General features: G+C 43.7%; 1 protein-coding gene across 2 annotated transcripts in view; it reads left to right on the top strand.

The window, feature by feature from the left end:
- fkbp16 (FKBP prolyl isomerase 16) overlaps window positions 1-22,992 on the top strand; it is a 162,195-nt gene that overhangs the window by 119,111 nt on the left and 20,092 nt on the right. Inside the window, exons 4-5 of one of the 2 annotated variants that reach the window (XM_048562995.1) lie at window positions 4,911-5,128; window positions 19,654-19,754. In XM_048562995.1, coding sequence (XP_048418952.1) covers window positions 4,911-5,128; window positions 19,654-19,754 — 319 coding nt within the window. Of the gene's footprint in view, window positions 1-4,910; window positions 5,129-19,653; window positions 19,827-22,992 lie in introns of both variants that reach the window. The other variant, XM_048562994.1, reaches the window with a different exon arrangement.

Below are 22,992 nucleotides of genomic sequence, written 5' to 3'. Positions count from 1 at the left end.
ATACTTTCGGCACTTCTCCAGTCTTTTTGGCAGCATTCCTAACGTGCGGATTATGTTCTACACCGTCACAGCCTTGTGAAAGATTAAAAAGACATAAACAACAAATACCTGACGCAAATGCCCTCTTAGGGAAAGAATGTAAATTAAGGTCTTTACAGCATCAGGAATTTATGAAGAAGTTAAGTAACTGAACAGCACACAGACTATTAACTTACAATGAACTTTTTATGACCTGTGCCATTGTTATTAGCATACACGCATACACACTCACACACTTCATACACACACACACACACACACACACACACACACACACATACACACACACACATACACACACACACACACATGCACACGCACACAATCACATGCACACACATAATCACACACCCATACACGCTACGTACACGCAATCACACACACACATACACAGATGCATGTGCGCACACACACATACATGCACACACACACAATCACACACACAGACGCACGCAGACATGCACATACACACACATACAGATGTGCACGCGCGCGCACACACACATATACACACACGCAGACTCGCACACACACATACATGCACACAACACACACACACACATGCACACAGACACATACATACATACGGCAGGGTGGCTCAGTGGTTAGCACTGCAGCGTCACAGCACCAGGGAGCTGGGTTCAATTCCAGCCTCGGGTGACTGTCTGTGTGGAGTTTGCACATTCTCCCCGTGTCTGCGTGGGTTTCCTCCGGGTGCTCTAGTTTCCTCCCACAGTCTAAAGATGTGCAGGCTAGGAGGATTGGCCGTGGGAAATTGCCCGTAGAGTTCAGGGAAGTGTAGTTTAGGGGGATGGGTCTGGGTTGGATACTCTGAGGTTCGGTGTGGACTTGTTGGGCTGAAGGGCCTGTTTCCACACTGTAGGGATTCTATGATTCCATGATGCACGTGCACGCACATACACGCCTTCGTATTTTGCTGAATTAGTTCTTTGTTTATACAAAGTTGGTGAAATTAGAGTAATATTGCAATCAAGTCACAGATGACTGGACTAATGATACCATTGCAGCATTAGGAATCCTTGAAAGACCTTTTCTAAGAGAAAGATAGCCAATCAATTTCATTGAAACCATGTGATTGTGGACAAAAGGTCTTGGTTACCGTGAATACGGGGTTTGGGGAAATCCAGCCTGAATGAACAAAACCAAGAGCTGCAGACACTGGAAATCTGAAACAAAAGCAGAAACTAGTGGAGAAACTCAGCAGGTCTGGCAGCTTCTCTGGAGAGAAAGCAGAGTTAGCATTTTGAGTCCAGCACCCTTCTTCAGAACATTCTGAAGAAGTCATTGGACTCAAAACATTAACTCCGCTTCCTCTCCACAGATGTTGCCAGACCTGCTGAGTTTCTCTGGTAATTCCAATGTGAAAGATGTGCTTTTACCTACATCTTACCAGTGTAGCACTACAAGTCAAGCTCACTATGTTGCAGCGACATTAAATGAATGATTGATATCAAACCATGGCGCCTTGTCGAAGTGGCTCACAGTTTCTTCATTATGGGTACATCATTGTTCTTGGAGCTTCCAGCTATATGGTTGACTCTTAACTGCTGTCAATGGCGATTAAGTTTGGACAAAAACGCTGGCCTTGCCAATGATGCCCACATCCCAAGAAGGGATTGAAAAGAAAAGCATTGTGGCAGAGCTTCACCACATAGACCACACTGACACAAGGAGAACCATTACTGCCACTTTCTCAAAAGGAGCTGGAAATGGAATATAATGCTAGTTTTGTCAGCTATTGCCTCATAAAAACAGCAACATTTTCTTTAAAAATGTTCATTGTTGGGCTCCCAGTAAGCAGAGAATGAGAGAATAAAAATATGCCTGTTGTGTAAGAATTGAAGGATCTTTAAAAGTTGATACCAAGGAGGACCTTAAGCACAGCACATTATCATGATGCCATTTGACTAGGAGAGGGAAATACAACCTTGAATCTCAAAAGGGTAAAAGCTACCGTTGGGTTCTCCTCATAGTCTTTGTAACAATCAAAAGAAAGAAATATAGAAATAGGAGCAGGAGCAGGTCATATCCTGCTCCCGCTTTCTCCCCCCACCCTTTGAACTTTCTAGCCTGAGAACTGTATCTAACTCCGTAAAATCATTCAATATATGTTGTATCTATTTAACATGTAATTAGTTGCTATCTTTCAATAAACTACATTTTGTTTAAGACAATAGCCTCTTCTTATTAGAGTAGCAAATGGTTTTCATCCCACCCAGGTCAATAGGTTCCAATAGAACCTTACCCTCAAAGTGGATGGTGGAAACAAATCAACTCTATTGTGAGCAATAGTCTCGCACAACATTGTGGTCAGTACAGAGGGTTGCCCTTGCAACATAGTGAGCAATGTGGATTCAACTTAGCTGACACCCCCTCCCCACAAATGAGTATAGATACCAGGAGATACAGCTACAGCTAAAGAAATCAAAGGCCATAGAATCGATTCAAACTGAGGTTGCATACGCATGGACATTGCAGAGCAAGAATTAAAGCCAAAACTCACAATGTCTAATGTAAGAAGGAAATTAGGAGATTTCATCAAAGCCATAGAAAAAGCAGGAGATCCATTATTATAATTCCGCTAAAGTCAGAAAGCACCCTTCAAAACCAAAACTGCGGGAATCATTCAGAGAAAACTATGAAAGAAACATAGAATATTATTAAAGCTACAGGTAGTAGGATTCACTCAGCAAAGCTGTTGAGAAGATCTGTAGGTGGTAAATAATGAGATTCATCCAGTGTAGATGCAAAAAAAGGTGGCAACTCTCCATTTTACTTGTGGTATTGAAAGATTATGTTTCAGCTATACAAGGTAGTGGCGAGACTGCAGGTGATTTAAATTCAGAGACCAAGAAGGACAAAATTTTTTGCTGAAATGACGTGCTATGTTTTCGTCATACTTATTATAGTCAAAAGAGGAATTAGCCTTAAAGAGAGCCATTCAATTGTAAGTGAAGCTAAACACAGAGTTTTGACAATCCAGGTGTTGTCCACTGCACACAAAGTGACTCCAAACTATCTCCACATTTTTCATAAACATCACTTGCAAATATTTTCTACTCTGGTATTTAATCCGTAAAAATTTCAATAAAGGACAATTCAAATTGCATGCAACGCTAAAATAAACTTGTTTTATTATTCCTTTTCTGACAAGTGTTTCTCAAAAAAGATGTAAAATATTAACATCTTCAGTGTTATACATAAGTGACAAAACTTGTGTTGTTATCTATTCTGGGCCCGTTTAGGGGAATTGGATGTCGTTCCTAAGCCACATTGTGTGTATAAGATAATCTTTATTATATTTGTTTGTCAGCAGGCTTTAGTGCCCATATTCAGTCCTAAAAGTACGAGGCTCTGTTGGTTCATCAAATACATTAATACCATTGAAACTTCTTCATAAATGCCCTGAGATTTTCCACTGATGGGCTACTTTCTGCTGACTGTAAGTGTTGGCTACAATATAACCTGAGGCACTCTCAGTCATGTACCAAAGAAGGCCTGTCAGAAAGACAAGAGTGCTGCAAATGGGCATGAATTGGCATGGACTTAGAAACCTCCATCAAAGGGGCAGTCAGAATGGTGTGCAGGGAAAGGAAAATGTATCAGAGCTGTGCAGCAAGATCCGTAAATACCTTTAGGCAAATGGTTGGAATGATCAGAAGGTGCTTTACATTACTTTCATTAGAGTCGGCTTTGAAGTTACATTGTGAACCTGAAAGAATAAAGAGCAGATCTTTTTCAATAACAGGCACTTCAGGAAATTCACTGGGGAAAAAATAGAGGTTCAAACAAATGTCAGAGATAGTAAGAACTGCCAGTGCTGGAGTCAGAGATAACACAGGGTGGAAGTGGAGGAACACAGCAGGCTAGGCAGTATCAGAGGAGCTTCTTAAGAAAGAGTCCCAACCTGAAATGTCAGCTTTCCTGTTCCTCTGATGCTGCTAGGCCTGCTGTGTTCATCCAGCACCAAACTGTCTTATTTCAAATGGAAGTAACTGAATTGAAATTCACTTTGGCTGGCTTTAGGATCTGACCTGGACCCCACAGACCACTGGGAGGCCCAAAGCTGGTAATTAGTGAAGCCGAGTATCTATCATGACTTCAATGACAGCTCAACCATTTTAAGGAAACAAAAACCAGGCTTCCTGCTTCAGCAGTAGTAGTTTAGGGTATATCCTGGTAGCAGCTACTGGGAGGGGAGCTCATGACCTGGGCTGACATCACAGCGCTGATAAATAAACGCACCAGCTCGCAAAGAATCCTGAGAGAAGTCAGTGCAGTGCCGGAAATATCATACCTTGACAGTTTCAAGGGGCATAAGCAGATACCTAGTCACATGTACAGATGAAAGGAGTCTCAAGCCTCTGCTAGGTTGAAGTAGGGCCACTGTTAAAATTGTCCAAGCCTATTTAGTATTGGGAGCTTTATGGCAAACTTTGGACATTGCTGTGAAATCGGTGCTTTTTGTGTGAGTGCTACACCTGTAGGAGTGATACAATGGAGCCCAATTTCAAGCCAAATATTTGAAAATGTAAAGCTAAAGATACACATGGTGGTCAATGTCCCTGGGAAGTTTGATGTGGCCCAATACTGTTTGCTTCCAGAGAAGATTTCATAGGTTAATAAGCTCCTGGGATTTACTGTAAATTCTGGCATTTCTTGCTGAAGGTTCATAACAAGATGTCACTGGCCTGTACCCTCTACTTCCCCACCCAACTGCTTACATCTAATATTTCCATTGTACAAAACTGACAATGTTGGTAAAACAGCTGGTGTTAAACAATCTCTTTAACTTAGGTTATAGTTGGTAATGAATGACTGTTGATGTGTTCTTTCCTTTTGCACTTCAGAGTGCCTGATGTCCCCGCAGATGCAACATTAATATATGAGGTCCAGCTTCTCGATGTCAGAAATGCTCCTGACCTGAAAACACTGTCGGTTTCGGACTGCATTCGGATCTGTAAACAGAAACGGGAGCGTGGAAATTACCACTTCCAGAGGGAAGACTACCACAGTGCTGTGAAATCATACAACCTGGCACTGGATGTCCTGAACATTTCCTCAGAACGTAAGGCACAGCTCAATAGTTATAATGCCCTGTTCGCCAGCCCTCTGACTGGTAATGTAGGAATATCTGGCTTTGTGAATTGGGCTGATTCATTATCGTTGGAAGAAGAGTGGATAATATGGTGGCCAATATCCGACCCTCATATTTGATCATCATAATATCCTGCTGTTTGTGGGAGCTTGCTTTGCACAGATTGTCCCAACTTGTCCCTCCAGGTGACTCCAGTTCAAACAGTATTTCATTTGTTGTAAAAGCACATTGAAACATTCAGTCATGATGAACAGCGTTATATAAGTGAAAATGTTTCCCTTTTGTTTATTTAATCTGGTTTTTGCTGATTTCGTTTTGTCCACCCAAGTTTGTAAGGTGTCAAAAGGACCTAAGATATAGGAGCAGTGATAGGCCATTCAACCCTCTGTGCCTGCTCTACTATTCAATAAGAACATGGCTGATCTTTTCCTAATAGATTTAATATATGGAAATCTAGTCATCTCTGACTTGAACATACTTAGTGACTAAGCCCCTGCAGTCCACTGTGCAGAGAATTCCAAAAGTTCACCATCCCTTAGATGAAGAGATTATTCCCCATTTCAATCCTAACTGAGTTGAGACATTATTTGAGATTGTTTCCCTTGTGTATACACAATACCCACCCCACCATGAGAAGCATGCATCTCTCTGTATCTAGGTGTGGAGCTGGATGAACACAGCAGGCCAAGCAGCATCTTAGGAGCAGGAGATCTGACGTTTCGGGCCTAGAAAGAAGGGTCTAGGCCCGAAATGTCAGATCTCCTGCTCCTAAGATGCTGCTTGGCCTGCTGTGTTCATCCAGCTCGACACTTTGTTATCTCGGATTCTCCAGCGTCTGCAGTTCCCATTACCTCTCTCCTGTATTTCCCATGTCAAGTCTTGTAAGAATTATTCGTGTTTGAATGCAATCACTTTCGCCAGTGACAATCTTGCCCCAGTGCCAGAATGCTGTGCATTAATTTCCCATTTCTCAGATTGGAGCCCGACAGCTAAGACGCCTCTTCAGCTTAGTTGGAGGTGCAGTTTTTTGGATGACTCAAGAAAACAAGGCTATTTCCTGACACTTAGGTAGAAGTAAATGATAACAGGGCACTATTTCTCAGGGAACAGCTTAGGTATTCTGCCAGGTTTCCTACTCATTCTTCCATCAGCATCATTGAAACAGACAGCCCAGTCAGCCAACTCAATAGTTGGCAATAACCTCCCAGCCTTGTTGACTGGCCCCCCAGACCCACTAATCTGAGGGGAGTCGAGGAGCAAAAGATACCCAGCCAGGTTTTTGGTGCTCTGGAGGTATAGCTACCCGAGAACACAAGCACAGCTCTCTTCTGCCTTGTTTCCATGAAAACTCTGGACTTACGCCTCATGAAGATACAAGTCTCACACCATCTGGAAACATCAGGGAGGCAGAAATAATAGAAAAGGCTGGAAAACCACAGCAAGTCTGGCAGCATCTGTGGAATCGCAGTTGATGGTTCAGATTAACGAGCTTCTCTGGGAACAGAAAGGTTCTGAAGAAAGGTCCGTGACCTGAAACATTAACTCTCTCCACAGGTCCTGCCAGATCTGCCCAACTACTTCCAGAATTTTCTGCTTTCATTTCAGGTCTGCAGCTTTTGTTTTGATGAAGGAACTTGACAGTGAAAGGTTTCTGGTGTGTTCATATCCTTGAAATAAACAAGCGCATTGCTTTCAGCAAGAACTAGTGATCTGCATGGACTCTCACATTATCCTTTGTTTATAAATCACTGCATGATGACAGATAGTCCCTCATCATTCATTCAAACGTATGGGCACAATCAATGTGAGGTTTTGCAAAAACAATAAATGATAAAGCAAAAATGCACAGAAATGCAGAGAAGCGTGAAATATTATACTTTAGTTGAAAGAACTCTGAAAGTTAATATAAAATAGAGGGTGCAACTCTAAATGGGGGTGCAATACAGAGGGATCTGGGTGTATTTGTGTACAGGGCATTGAAGGTGGCAACACAGGGAGCGAAAGCAGTGAATAAAGTATGCAATGCCCTCAACGGTATTCACAGGGACATAGAGTACAAGAGCAGTGAGGTCATATTGAATTCAGTCGGGCTTTGTGTACAGTTGTGGGTGCGACGTTATGGGAACGTTACAAATCATTGGAGACAGAGTGCAGAGCGAGTTACTAGAATGGTATAACACAATGTGGAGCTGGAGGAACACAGCAGGCCAGGCAGCATCAGAGGAGCAGGAAAGCTGACGTTTCCGGTCGGGACCCTTCTTCAGAAATGGGGAGGGGGAAGGGGGCTCTGAAATAAATAGAGAGAGGAGGGGTGGGAATGGGGAAGCTCGGTGGGATGGGGAGAGGTGAGTGCAGGTAGGCAGTGTTGGGGATTGGTCAGTGAGGTGGGAGGAGCGGATAGGTGGGAGAAAAGACTGACAGGTCAAGGAGGCGGGGATTAGAGGGAGGGTTGGTCTTGGGATGAGGTCAGAGGTGGGGAGATTTTCAAGCTAGTAAAGTCCACATTGAGACCATTGGGTTGTAGTGTTCCCAAGCCGCTCTTCCAGTTTCCAGTTGGCGTCGTTGTGACAATGTAGGAAGCCCAGGATGGACATGTCGTCCAAGGAGTGGGAGGAGAAGTTGAAGTGGTTCATGACTAGAAGATGTTGTCGTTTGTCGCAAACAGGGCGCAGGTGCTCTGCAAAGCAGTCTCTGAGCCTCTGTTTGGTCTCACCAACAGACAGGAGGCCATATCGGGAGCAGCGGATACAGTATGCCACATTAGCAGATGTGCAGGTGAACATCTGTTTAATGCAGAAGGTTTTCTTAGGGTCTACGATGGAGGTGAGGGTGGAGGTCTTGTATCTGAGATGCCCTCTTATTTCAAGGACCGCAACTTGGCCCCTTCAGTTGTCAAAAATGCCCTCAACCACATCTCTTGTGTTTCCCACACCTCTGCCCTCACACCCCCTCCCCACAATAAAAACAATGACAGAATCCCCCTTGTCCTCACGTATCACCCCACCAACCTCCGGATTCTACGCATCATTCTACGCCACGTCCGCCACCAGCAATCTGACCCCACAACCAAGGATATATTTCCCACCCTTATCTGCCTTTTGGAGGGAACACTCTCTCCATGACTCCCTCATCCACTCCACACTCCCCACTAGCCCCACCACCCCCAGCACCACTCCCTACAACTGCCCCTAAACCTCCCCCTCACCGCCATCCCAGGCCCCAAAGAAACCTCCCACATTAAACAGATATTCACCTGCACATCTGCTAATGCGGTCTATTGTATCTGCTGTTCCCGATTTGGCCTCCTGTACTTTTGGGACACCAAGCGAAGGCTCGGAGACCGCTTTGTACAGCACCTGAGATCTGTTCGCAACAAACGACAACACCTTCCGGTCGCAAACCACTTCAACATACCTCTCCCACTCCCTGGGTGACATGTCCATCCAGAGCTGCCTCCAGTGTCACAATGACACCACCCAGAAACTGAAGGAGCAGCACCTCATATTCCACCATGGGAGCCTACAACCCAATGGTCTCAGTGTAGACTTTACTTGTTTCAAAATCTCCCCTCCCCGGGCTCATCCCAAGACCAACCTTCCGTCTCATCCCCAACTCCTTGACCTGTTGGTCTTCTCTCCCACCTGACCCTCCCACCTCACTGCCCAATCCCCACCACTACCTACCTGCACTCACCTAGCGTCATCCCACCTACCTTTCCCAGCCCAAACCCCACCCTCTATTTATTTGAGCCCCCTTCCCCCTCCCCCATTTCTGAAGAAGGGTCCCGACGCAAAACGTCAGCTTTCCTGCTCCTCTGATGCTGCCTGGCCTGCTGTGTCCCTCCAGCTCCACACTGTGTTATCTCAGACTCCAGCATCAGCAGTTCTTAACATCGCTTACTAGAATGGCTCCAGGGATGAGAACTTCTGTTATGAGGGAAGATTGCTCTCCCTGGAGAGAAAAAGGCTAAGAGGAGGTCAGATAGAGATTGTCAATACCATGAGTGGGCTGGACAGCGTAGAGAGAGAGACAGAGAGAAGCTGTTTCCACTTGTAAAAGATACAAGAATGAGAGGTCATAGATTTAAAATAAAGTGCAACAAAGCAAGGATGTTGTCAGAAAATAATGTTTTCATACAGCAAGTAGTTAGAATATGGAATGAACTGGCTGGAAACATGGTGCAGGCAGGTTCAGTTGAGGCATTCAAGAGATCATTGGACTTTTTGGATAGCAGTGGGGTGTCGGGATATGGAGCAAAGGCAGGAAATTGACACTCGGTAATAGAGCTGCTGCAAGCACAATGAGCCAAATGACCTTCCTGAGTGTCGTAATAATTCTGTGATTCTGCAAAAATGTAACTGATTGCAGCTCACAACTACCGGAAGAGCAGGAAATATAATTTGAATAAGAATTAAGACATGCCTGAAATTGTTCGATCTTTGGTAGGAATGATATGCTTCATTTAACATGACAGCTTCAGCTCAGAGTACAAACCGACTTGCACTTCAGCAAAGTCACTAATGCATCGTGAATGAAAGTTATATGTTGTAATCATAATATTCTCATATGCAAAATCACACTGACTCAAAATATGACAGCAAACTTTTGTTCAGACTTGTAAGCACTCAGTTTGTTTTAACACATAGGCTGAAACTTGGCCAGACTAGCTTGGTATTGAATGCACTTGCTATTAAAAAGCTGGAGTTGCAGACATTGAGGTAAAGTTTCTGGGAAATATGTCTTGCCTTCTACAGAAATACCACAGAAACTATGTAAATAGCAACACTAGGAGTAGGAGAAGGCTATTCAGCCCCTCAAACCTGCTTTGCCAATCAATGAGCTCACTGCTGTTGTTCCTCATGTCCATTTAATGCTTATCTCTTGATCATTTTTATCTGACAAAAATCTGCTAATTTCTGCCATTGACAGTTTCCAGAAAATGCAGAATCTGGAGGAAGAGTGTTTAGGTGTGATAAGAATCCTCCTGAAATTGCTACAGAATTTCCTGGCTTTCATTGGTGAGCTAGCCGGTATCTAATCCTCGAATAACATCAGAGAAAAGGGAGCAATATGAGTTCTACAGTCTTGTGAGTGAACAGCAACAGGCTCTATACAATATAACAATATATAGAGGACTGTAAAATAGAACATCTGACTTAAACTCTATGGACTCAGGCTAGAGTTCCTTGTCATTTGACATCATTATTATATAAGAGGCTGTAGGAACTGCAGATGCTGGAGAATCTGAGATAACATGATGTAGAGCTGGATAAACACAGCAGGCCAAGCAGCATCAGAGGAGCAGGGAGGCCAATGTTTCCGCCCGAGATCCTTCTTCCCAACCTGAAGAAGGGTCTAGGCCTGAAACGTCAGCCTTCCTGCTCCTCTTGATGCTGCTTGGCCTGCTGTGTTCATCCAGCTCTACATCTTGTTATCTCATTATTATATAGTTTGCTTCATATATGCTCAGTTGCTACATTTAGAATTAAGGTATAATCCCCTTTAAAGAAGCTCTGTACAATGGCAGTGCCCCTATCTCTGAGCTCAGGTTCAAGTCCCACTTACTTCAGAGGTATCTAGTAATATCTCTGAACTTATTGATTAGAAAATATCTATAATTGTCACCACAAAAAATGAAACAGGTTCTCATTGTTTGTTGAGCGTATGGTCACAGGTAAGCCATGTAGTAAAGAAAGTCTTTGGTACGCTTGCCTTTATTGGTCAGTGCACAGGAGTTGAAATGTCATGTTGAGTCTGTTAGGAATTTGTTCAGCCATTCTTGGAATACTGCGTTCAGTTATGGTCTCCCAGCTATAGAAATAATTTTGTTAAAATTGAAAGGATTCAGAAAAGATTTACAAGAACTTTGCCAATGTTGGAGGGTTTGAGCTATAGGGAAAGGCTGAATAAGCTGAGACTATTTTCCCTGGCATGTCAGAGGCTGGGGGGTGACCCTATTGAGGTTTACAAAAATCATGAGGCGCATGGATAGGCTGAATAGCCATGGTCTTTTTCCCAAGAGATAGTAGTCCAAAAAGAGAGGGCACAGGTTTAAGGTGAGAGGGGAAAGATTTAAAAGGGCAACTTTTTCAAACAGACGGTGGTGTTTTTATGGAATGAGCTGTCAGAGGAAGTGGTAGGATCTGGTACAATTACAACATCTAAAAGGCATCTAAATAGGTACATGAATAGGAAGGATTTAGAGGAATGTGGGCCAAATGCGAGAAAATGGGACGAGATTAATTTAGGATATCTGGTCAGCATGGACAAGTTGGACCGAAGGGTCTGTTTCTGTGCCTCTCTATGAATCTATATTGCTGCACTGTTTTCTTCATTACAATAGCAACTACACCTACAAAATACTTCATTGACATGAAAGTGCTTTATAAGGTCTGGTAATATTAAAAGGTCCTGTATAAATACAAGTCCTCCTGCCTCTATACTTCTGTGTTAATTACAGAAAATAGTTTCTTTTTACCTACTTTACAGAAATATGTTTTCTAATCAAACCAGTCAGAGGATCACTGCCTCTTAATGCTGCCAGTAAGCTTGTACATGCAGCAGGAGTAACGCTGTTTACTCTTAGAGAGAAGCTAACCACAAAGGTGCCTGCATTGGACTATCTTGGGAACTGAAAGTCAGAGTGTAGTGACAGGTATGGCACTGGGGATATTGACCTTACAGATGAACAGGCAAGGAGATGTAATGGTCTCATCGTCAGGGACTGGAGATCCTTAAGGACCACCCTGAGGAGGCAGGTAACAAGGGAGTTCAGCTCCTGGAGGATGGTCCTGATGGCAGTCGCATAAGTGGGCGAGTGACCACCTGCCAATGGTCAATGTGAGTCAATGCACCTTTCACACAGCATTTGCTGCTCATTGCAACACACCCTCACCACTCACCCAGGAGTACCCCCAGACACTCAGCAGGTAATCCACCTCAACCTGACACAATGGCATTCTGGACCTCTCACTTGCAGTATAAGGTGTCGCACAAAGGAAAAGGAGCAGAGTAGAGCCAGACAGGGGACACGGAGCCCTCCATTTCCTGAGCCCAACAGTGGGGACAATTGTTTGCAATCACAAATCTGGCAGCATCATAGTCCATAGCTATCCACATTTTGACCATGGATCTCTTGCTTCACCCTCCAACCCTCTCACCTAAGACGAACAATTCCCTCTGAGTTCCTGCTTTCAGACACCCATGACCTCTCGGGAGAGAGAGAGAGCAACAATACTGCCTTGATACAAAGCTCCCAACACGTTATGTGACATTCACAGCCACTCACTCAGATTCAGACATTGTACTTATCCCGAGGGAGAATATAAAGTTGGGATCAGCAGAGGCAGCTGTAAGCTGTTAGCAATCGTCCTCAGAAGGATGGTATGCTCACTAGGTCAGCAAATGGCCAGGGGATAGACTCAGCAGGGCTGATGACAGAAATCAAAGGCTCCCACATTGCTTCTGCACCAGGACCCAGCCCAAGCACAGTGGTAGCAATACCCACACAGAGCATACAGCCCCCACCCCACACAGGACCAGTGCCCCCACTCCGAGAGAAGAGTGCTCCCACCCCCATACAGCACCCAGCAGCCTCCTAGAGCATCAGATCCTGATGTACCCCCTGTCCTGGGCTCTGCATGTGCGAATGATGATGGGGCAATCTGCAAGTGATTTCTGAAGGGATACATACAACAAGATCCTGTGTTTGTCTGCAGAACAATCTTCTGCCATGGTCAAGGCACAGGGAGGAGTCCAAGTCTAACTTGGCAGAGGGCATCATGTAAATTCCCAGCATGGCTCGCATTTCCCTCCACCAATGTGTGCAGTTGCAGACTCTAAATTAACGGGAACTGAAATAACTCCATAGAGGCCAATGTCCTATCACCAAGTCTCCCTGTAGTTACACCTGGAGCGTCCTTAACACTGATCTAGCTCCGTCAGAGCCGGCTGTCAGAGAGAACAGAATCTCTGTCACTCCTGTTCATATCTGTCAGCCAGGGCTCCCTGATTGGACCATCAGGGAGCTCATATTCTATAAATCCACCTTGCTGACCTCACGAAAACAAAATCAGGGGAGTGTGGATGAGATTACTAAACCTGCAGTCCCTTCTAAATGCCAACGATGCCTGGTATTCTCTCCATGTTTCGCCTGATAGATCCATTTACCTTTATAATAAAGGTTCTGTATCACCTGAGATTGAATCAATCACAGTAGCAGCAACAAGTTAAACATATCAGTCACACATAATAGACGAGGGGCCACAGAAAACAGAAAGGTCTTGCTGAGTCAATGCAGTGTGGAGCTGGAGGAACACAGCTAGTCAGGCAGCATCGGAGGAGCAGGAAAGTTGATGTTCTGGGTTTACACCCTTTAGATAAATGGCCCAGGCCCGAAATGTTGAATCTCCTGCTCCTCTGATGCTGCAGAAAACTGTCACTTGTTTCTTTTCTTCCCCTTTAACACTGTTCTTAGCTGCCACATATCAGCACAAGGAAGGTAACTGCGGGAAAATTAATTATGAGTTGTTTTTTGGAAAGGGTTTAACTTGTGCCTCGACCTTTGCAGTGATATTGAATCCTGTCAACTAGTGTGACAACCTCAGCAAAGCATTTGGAGATAGCAAGAGCTGCAGATGCTGGAGTCAGGATCAATACAGTGTGGAGCTGGAGGAACACAGCAGGCTTGGCAGCATCAGAGGAGCAGGAGAGTCAACGTTTCGGACCTGGGCCGTTTATCTAAAGGGTGTAAACCCAAAACGTCAACTTTCCTGCTCCTCCGATGCTGCCTGACTAGCTGCGTTCCTCCAGCTCTGCACTGCATTGCCTCAGCCAGACCTTTCTGTTTCCTGTGGCCTCTTGCCTATTATGTGTGACTGATGTGTTTAACTTGTTGCTGCTACTGCGATTGATTCAATCTGAGGTGATACAGAACCTTTATTGTAAAGGTAAATGGATAACAAGGCCTGGCAAAAATGTATGTTGGTGGCTTTGGCCCCAGTAGCTCCTTTCAGGTATTGTTAATCAAACTAATATGACGCATCTGGACATGAATGCGTGCATGTGTGAGCTTTGCTAACATATGTACTCAAATGATTACAGCAAAAAATTTACAAGTTGCCGCTTACTGCGCCATCTCAAGTAGAAGATATCCAGGCACAGTATTTGGTAAAAACTGACAATTATTTGTGTAATATACTTGTATTTGGTATAAAGTAGAAAAAAATGTCTAGCATAAAAATAAAAAGTCTTTTCATGCCATTATGCGCAGAGACCTAGGCTCCAAACCACACGAGGCAAAGTCTCCAGACCATGCCAGGCTTCAAAACATGAGGCCTCACCTCCAATCCTCAAAGAGTTTTGCCTGTCTGCAAGGAGGACTCACCTCCCCACAAAGGCCTCCAGTCCAGGGACTCGTCTCCAGTTCACACTGGGGACTCGCCTCCCCACAAAGGTCTCCAGTCCGGGGACTCGCCTCCAGTTCACACTGGGGACTCGCCTCCCACAAAGGCCTCCAGTCCAGGACTCACCTCCAGTTCACACTGGGGACTCACCTCCCCAGAAAGGCCTCCAGTCCAGGGACTCGCCTCCAGTTCACACTGGGGACTCGCCTCCCCACAAAGGCCTCCAGTCCAGGGACTCACCTCCAGTTCACACTGGGGACTCACCTCCCCACAAAGGCCTCCAGTCCAGGGACTCACCTCCAGTTCACACTGGAGACTCGCCTCCCCACAAAGGCCTCCAGTCTGGGGACTCGCCTCCAGTTCACACTGGGGACTCGCCTCCCTACAAAGGCCTCCAGTCCAGGGACTCGCCTCCAGTTCACACTGGGACTCGCCTCCCCACAAAGGCCTCCAGTCCGGGGACTCGCCTCCAGTTCACACTGGGGACTTGCCTCCCAATAAAGGCCTCCAGTCCACATGCCCACCTCACTTCCACTCCCAACTGATTCCATCTTACGTGACCAACTCTCAGCCCAGCATGGCAGTCTTTCTGCCTAGAGTGGCAGTCTCCTGGCCCAGTGTGTCTGTCTTGGCCCAGTGTGGCTTCAGTATCAACGTCTGATTTCAGGATGATACCAGAGCAGTCTCCCAGCCTCTGGAGTCTCGAGGTGAAGCCTGGCATGATCTGGTGTGAAGGCAGGTGCAGACTAGTGGCTGAGTGCCAGCATGGAATGGGTTTGGAACTTTTCTAAACTTTTTACTTTTCTAATTGATTCATATGAGCTGTAATGCTGGACTTCTTATTTCTTTATTTTCCTAATTTTTCCCCTAGATTTTGTATTTATAAATCTGTGCCTTGGTACCTTTGTACCCACGATGGGTGCCATAAATGGCAACCTGTAAACGTTTCACTGTATTACTTTGAGTACACGTGACAATAAAGCTAATTCTAATTCTATTACACTGACCAGTTTTAGAGCATGTACAATTTTCAGACAGCAGTCAGTGATGGTTCTGTGATTCTCACTGGTGTCGCCTCTGAACCCATCTACTACTTTATTACCATCCCTTTTGTCTTCCACTCTTTTCCATTCAATCTCTCCTGTCTCCCACCAGTCCCGCTGTCAATTGATGTAAACCCATCTGGTTCACTAACGTCCTTCAGAGAAGGAAATCTGTTGTCCTTATCTAGTCTGGCCTGCATGTGACTCCAAACCCACAGCAATGTGGTTGATTCCTAACTGCCTACTGAAACGGCCAAAGAAGCCTTTTAGTTCAAGGATAATTCGGGATAGAGGCCTTGACAGTTGCACCCACACAGCACGAAACGATAAATAAAAAATGCTTCATTAGAGATTGTTCATTTTGTTCATACCCTTCCCTCACCTCTGAACTTGTTTAAAATCTGTTCCATCATTAACATTTTCCCATTCTGATAAAACATTAAGATACTGACGGACCTCCTGAGTATTTTTAGCACATGATGACAAAGTGTGAAGCTGATGAACACAGCAGGCCAAGCAGTATCTCCGGAGCACAAAAGCTGACGTTTCGGATCTCTCTGATGAAGGGTCTAGACCCAAAACGTTAGCTTTTGTGCTCCTGAGATGCTGCTTGGCCTGCTGCGTTCATCCAGCTTCACACTTTGTCATCTTGGATTCTCCAGCATCTGCAGTTCCCATTATCTCTGAACATATTTTTAGCACTTTCCGGTTTAAGTTCAGATTTCCAGCATCTGCACAATATTGCTTTTCTAATAATGCTATTGTTAAATGTTATTTTGTTTAATTCCCCTTGGTTGTATAATATTGTACTGTATTGTATTGTTCTCTTTAGTTAAGGAAGGATGTAAGTGCATTAGGAACAGTTCACAGAAGAATTGCCAGACCAACAACTAGAATGGAATAGGTTGTCTTGTTAGGAAAGGATGGACTGGTTAGGATTTAATCTCCACTTGAGTTTAAAAGAGGTAACTTAACTAAAACATATAAGATGCTGAGGGGTCTTAATAGGATGAACACAGAAAGTATACATCCTTTTGTGAAAAATCTAGAGTCATAGTTTAAAAATAAGATCGTTGGGTTATCAACTTTGGAATGATGTCCTTTTTAAGGGCTTAACACACAAATAAGCCAAGTATCCAGATTTTGTCACATAACTGCAGTCTTTCTGCACTGTAGTACCTTTAGCACAGGCTGTGCATGGAAATTAGACTTAGAATTCCTACTGCGTGGAAACTGGCCTTTCAACCCAACAAGTCCACACTGACCCTCAGAGCATCCCACCCAGACCCATTCCCCTACAGCCCACCTCATCTACACATCCCTGAACACTGTGGGCAATTTAGAATGGCCAATCCACCTTGCCTGCACATCTTTGGACTGTGGGAAGAAACCCACGCAGACAGGGGGAGAATGTACACACTCCGCACAGACAGTTGAATGAGGGTGGGATTGAATCCAGGTCCCTGGTGCTGTGAGCCACCATGCTATTACTCTATATTGTACATATTAGCTTAGCTGTAATTAAAGCCACCAGCAATCCTCATGTGGACAGAATTCACATTCCTCGTTTCAATTACAGATCACCAAAATGATTTATGGACTCTTTAACTTAACATTAATTTTATAATTCCTATCTGTGTGTAACTGCAGTTACTCAAAGTCTAGGTGCTTTTGCTTGTAGCATTCAAGGGATATCTTTGAAGAAAAATGTTGCATTATCAATTTTGGGGCAACATCCCTTTAAAAGATCAACTTGCAAATGCCCCATTTACCCAGGTGTTGTCACATGTCCACAGGCCACAGAATGGCTGTACTGCAGCATTAGAGGTATAAGCCCCATCTACAGATTCCTCACTGTATACACTAGTTTAGAAGATAAACAAGACCACCAAAGAACTACAGTTAAACAGAATCCATGCAAATTTTTTTTTATTAGCCAGCACCTTTGGGACCAGGAATGTGCCAGTTGATCAAATATTCCAGAAAATCAAGAGGTCCACATAATCAATGTAAAAACACACACTAAATAACAGAAATGTAATGCGGGGGGTACACACATCATGATGAAGTGAAGGCAATGATCTTTGCTTAAATAAAACTTACTGCCACAGAATCTTTTCACTTGCACCCTCAACTGACTACTGGGGCATGGTAGCAGATCACGGTATTTGAGGAGAAATTGACTCAAAATTGAATCAGCTGTTGACATTTCGTGTTGCCATTTGATTGAACAATGAGTATATTTACATTGAGGTAAATACATTTTAAAAACTGTAATATTGGGCAGAATATTACAGTAAACTTTGTGATATTTGAGATTATTATAATAATTATTAAAGGATGTCAATTCATAAGGTGCTTGCCAAAACAAAAGTTTCACTGTACCACATTTGTGTTACACAATGCAACGGTGAAAACACAATGGTTACTCATTTAAGACAGAGGTGAAGAGAAACATTTTCTCACGACAGGTCATGAGTTTTTGGAGCTCACTTCCTCAAAAGGTAGTGGGTGCAGAGGTTTTGAATATATTGGGATGGATTCTTGATAAGCAAGGGAGTGAAAGGTTTGCTGAGTCAGTGGGAATAAGGAGTAATCAGTTCAGCTTGTATGCCTCATGCTGAGGAATCTCGCCAAATTTACAGTGTGTTACTGATGTTACACACTCAAGCTGCATAAAAATTTGCTTAACGTGCACCTGGAAGGTGTTTTCAGTTTTGATTTTGGAAGTGGTGAGAAAGAGTGTTTCCCCAGCTTGATCCCCAAGATCAGAGCACTTCAGATGTGAAGGGGGATAATTGAGAAAATCCTTGAATGTACATAAAATACTATATAGACATGATTGCAACACAACAAAGGGACATCCATATGAACGAGTAAAATGCTAATAGAGGATAGAAAACAAATTGCAATTACATTGCACTTTCAGGTCCACAGGACACCCAAAGCTAATGAATACATTTTGAAATGTAGTTTAAATTAGCACGTAGTCAAAAATTGCAGGAATCTGCACACAATAATGACAGAAATGACAAATTAAATTGGTTTTGTTGATATTGCTTTCAGGGTAAATTTTGGTCACATCATTGGGTGGACTGTATTGCTCTTCAAATAATGTCAATGATCTTTAACATCCATTTGAACATGACCATTGGTTTATTAAATCATCAAAGAGTGAACACCTCTGATCATCCAGCATTCTGTGTAGTATTGCAATGTCAGCCTATAGTACATGTTTAAGATCCGCAAAGCTGTTTTAATACGAACCCAGGGTGCTAACACTGAACGAAGGCGATATTTGAAGTTGAATTTTCCCAGCTCTGCTGACACAAGGTTGGAGAAAGGCAGCAGGGCCAGGAAAACAGAGAGGAGCCATTCCAGGATAGGTCCCCAATGTGTTCCCACCTCCAAGTCAGGCAACAAATTGGATTCTGCCCACTCTGCAGATGTGGGCAACCAACTGTGGCAAATGAGACCCCACTTAGGGACCATGACATCAATGTTCATTCAATTTTGGAGAAGTCCACTGCCTCATTTGGAGGCCACCAGCTCCATTAATGCAGCTCTTCAGTGGCAGACCAGGCCCATCAGAGGCAAAGACTCCAGACCTTAATGACAGAGCCACAGAAGAAGTGTGCACAATTTGCTCTGTCTCTATTCCCAGGGAGTAACTTCACCACCATCCCAATGGCCCTACTGGCTTCAGATCTCTTTATTTGTTGATATGAATGCAGACAGCTGAGGGTATCACTTCCTGAGACACTACTGCAGCCTCTTACCTACCTCAGCAATACTCACAGCAACAATACAATAGAAAGTACAGTTTCTTAGATATAAAGAGTGCATAGAGCAGAGTACCAGTAAGGCAGAGGGAAGGAAAACAGCAATAGATGAAAATAAATAACACTGAAGTTCCACTTTGAAGTACACAAATTGAATTGGATATCTTATTTGCAAATTTTGCTCGTTTTTTTCATATGCAACATTTCATTATAACACTGCTTTCCATTTCTAATCTTTTGATGACTCTGTTGCTTTCAAATTTCAGTTAATCCCAGTGCTCAGGAAGCAGAAGAATTGCAGGAAGATGGGATAAAGTGTCTAAACAATTTGGCAGCTGCCCAGCTGAAACTGAACCTCCAAGATGAGGTGATTGCTTCCAGTAACGCTGTCCTGCAGCTGGACCCCAATAATGTGAAAGCTTTGTTCAGGAAAGGAAAAGTTGAGTATTGAGAACTCCCCACCAGCATTTCCCTACAGTGTGAATTCACGGTGTGTGCCTTTTCCCATTTGTGTGAACCTCTTCCATTCCTTCATTTACGGACGCTGAAATAGAAGGGGGGCAATGACCTCTTAGTATTGACACTGGACTATTAATCCAGACACCCCAGTAATGTCCTGGGTACCCAGGTTCGAGTCTCACATGGCAGAGGGTGGAGTTTGAATTCAATTTGAAAAATTTCTGGAATTAAAAGTACAATAATGACCACGAGTCCATCGTCGATTGTTAGGAAAAGCTCCTCTGACTCACTAATGTCCTTTAGGAAAGGATAATGCCATCCTTATCATCCCATCCTACATGTGACTCCAGCATGCGGTTAACTCTTAACTGTCCTCTGGGCAATTATAGGTGGGAAATAAATGCTAGTCTAGCCAGCAACACCTTCATCCCATGAATGAATTTTAAAAAAATCTACAGAGGCTGGTATCCTGTCAACAAGTCACCCTATATTCATAACACCGTGTGGAGTTGGAGGAACACAGCAGGCCAGGCAGCATCAGAGGAGCTGGAAAGCTGATGTTTCAGGTCAGGACTCTTCTTCAGAAAAATGGACCCATTATTTATAATTGGAGAGTCTTTGACACTGATCCAGCTCCCTCAGAGCCAGCTCTGACACTCCTGTTTCTGTCAGCCAGGCCTTCCTGTTTGGACCAAGTTAACAGCTCCAATCAGGGAACTCATATGCTAGACAAAAATAGAAGTTGCTGAAAAAGCTCAACAGGTCTGGCAGCATCTGCAGAGAGAAATCAGAGTTAACGTTTTGGGTCGAGTGAACCTTCCTCGGAACATTCAATGATGTCCACCTGACTGGCCTTGTTACAATCACAACTGAAGAAATGCTCCATCTATTTTAAGTAATCATCTCTCCACTAGACAGGGAATCATAGATCAGCTACATCACAGGAGAAAACCATTCAGTCCTTTGTATCTGTGCTAGCTCTCTGTTATTTTTTTCTCCGTCCCACTCCCCTGCTGTTAAATGCTGGCAGAAAGGAAGGGAAAGGGAACATCTTACCTACATATTTGGCATTCACTAACTACCATTCACCCAGTCTAACATCAAGCAATTAGTAAGTGTTAAAAATGAACCTCTATTTCAGAAAATATGTAGTATTTTTTCACTCAATTCAAGTTTAAGGCATCAACGCCTCATCTGAATTAATAGGGTCTCATCTGTGTTATCAAACCAGATAACTGCATAGGCGATTTACTTTACTTGTAAAGTGATTTCAAGCACTTTTCCTGGGACTGGTGGACACGTAAATGGATTTTGTTTGTGCATACGTAAATGTTTCATGCCTAAAGATCACTCACTGTTCGTCCTGTTTCCACAGGAAGCTTAATGTGCTCTGCTTAAACTAAAAGGCGTTGGAGTAAACATTGTTTGCTGCCATTTTGATGACATAAAATGGGCATAAAATGTTCAATTTCAGATACCAACTTGCTGTGTTCCAAGGACTGATGTTTTTCCTGAAATTAACTTATTTTCCTTGCAAATGTCAACAGAGGGTTTATGAAACAAATGTAGAGAATGCTGGAGAAACTCAACAGATCTAGCAGCTACTGTAAATAGAAGTTCAGAGTTAATGTTTCAGGTCTGGTATGTCTCTCTCCACAGATATTGTTGGACCTGCTGAGTTTCTCCAAGATTCTTTGTGTTTGTTTCAGATGTGGCATGATAGCTCTGTGGTTAGCCTTGCTGCCTCACAGTGCCAGGGACCTGGGTTTGATTCCATCCTTGGGTGACTGTCTGTGTGGAGTTTGCACATTCTCTGCTTGGGTTTCCTCCCACAGTCCAAACATGTGCAGACTAGGTGGATTGGCCATGCTAAATTGCCCGTAGTGTTCAGACGTGGGTCTGGTAGGGATGTTCTGAGGGTCAGTGTGGACTTGCTGAGGAGCCTGTTTCCAACACTGTAAGGATTCTGTAATTTCCAGAACCTGCAGTATTTTGTTTTCAACTGAGGGCTAATGCCTACTTCAGATACCCTCTCAAAAGCTAACTTGGGCCTACCCAGTTCATATTTTTTCAGCAACCAGCCCGAAGTAACATCTGCCAACTAAAGATATTTGCCAGAATAAAACCTGGCCCCTCTGCTACTGTCCTAACCCCAGAGACTCCCCCATCTCCGACATGTCAGAAGGCAGGTGGCCTTTTGGGCTTTGACAAAGGGTCGACTGCTGTTGCTGGCTCCACAGCTGCTGGACTCGGCAGATGTGTTCCAAGGCTTGAGGTAAAATGCAGGCCAACCACAAGTTTCCTGGTTGATATGCACTGAATGTGGGCATTATATCAATTTATTGACATGGTCATCAAGCATTTGCTGCCCAAGATTTTATAGACACCCAACTCTCTCATTTCAAAAGATCCAGCCATTTACAAATATCAGGGTATTAGGTTTGTAGGATTAGAAACGATGACTTTGCAAAATGTTAAGACCAAGAAGCTTCCAAAGGTATGATGCTTGCCAGGTTTTTAATGTGTGAAATACAGCTTAATGGCTCTTTTCACACACAACACAACATGGTTGAAAGACTTGAGTATATAATTTTCCAACGGTTAGTGTCATAACAAAGTAATCCACATGACCTCTCCCCATTTCCAACAGGAAGGGAAAAGAATGGGTCAGATGCTGAATATCCCTGCTTTCTTATGGAAATCTAATCCTAATGCAACAATCTTCTTTATGCATGCTGCATAGTCATATCTTTGCACAAAAATACAGGTAAATTTATGTCACATATTTAGCTTACCTTCCTGCCCTCGCTCTTCTCATTTATAATTTGTTTTCCACAAGTGTAAAATCCTCTCAGCTTTAAGCACGAAGCATTTGATGCTGAATGTTAATCAGAAACTTGCCTTAATGAGATTACCGAACACAATATTTTTCAGTTTCAAATTCTTGCTACACCTCAGCTCCGCAGTAAGCATATTTGCCCGAAATATAAGGAAACTATCTTTCACTGCCCAGAGAACATGCGAAACAGTGTTATGTCCTGATAGGTATCTACAAGCCCACTTCTCTGAAACAAAAACAGAAATTGCTGGAAAAGCTCAGGAGATATGACAGCACCTGTGAAGACAAATCAGAGCTAATATTTTGG

Source organism: Stegostoma tigrinum, chromosome 33, assembly GCF_030684315.1.
Source record: "Stegostoma tigrinum isolate sSteTig4 chromosome 33, sSteTig4.hap1, whole genome shotgun sequence".
Taxonomy (NCBI): Eukaryota; Metazoa; Chordata; class Chondrichthyes; order Orectolobiformes; family Stegostomatidae; genus Stegostoma; species Stegostoma tigrinum.
The sequence above is the reverse complement of the archived record's forward strand: the minus strand, read 5'-3'. Positions and strand labels throughout refer to the sequence as shown.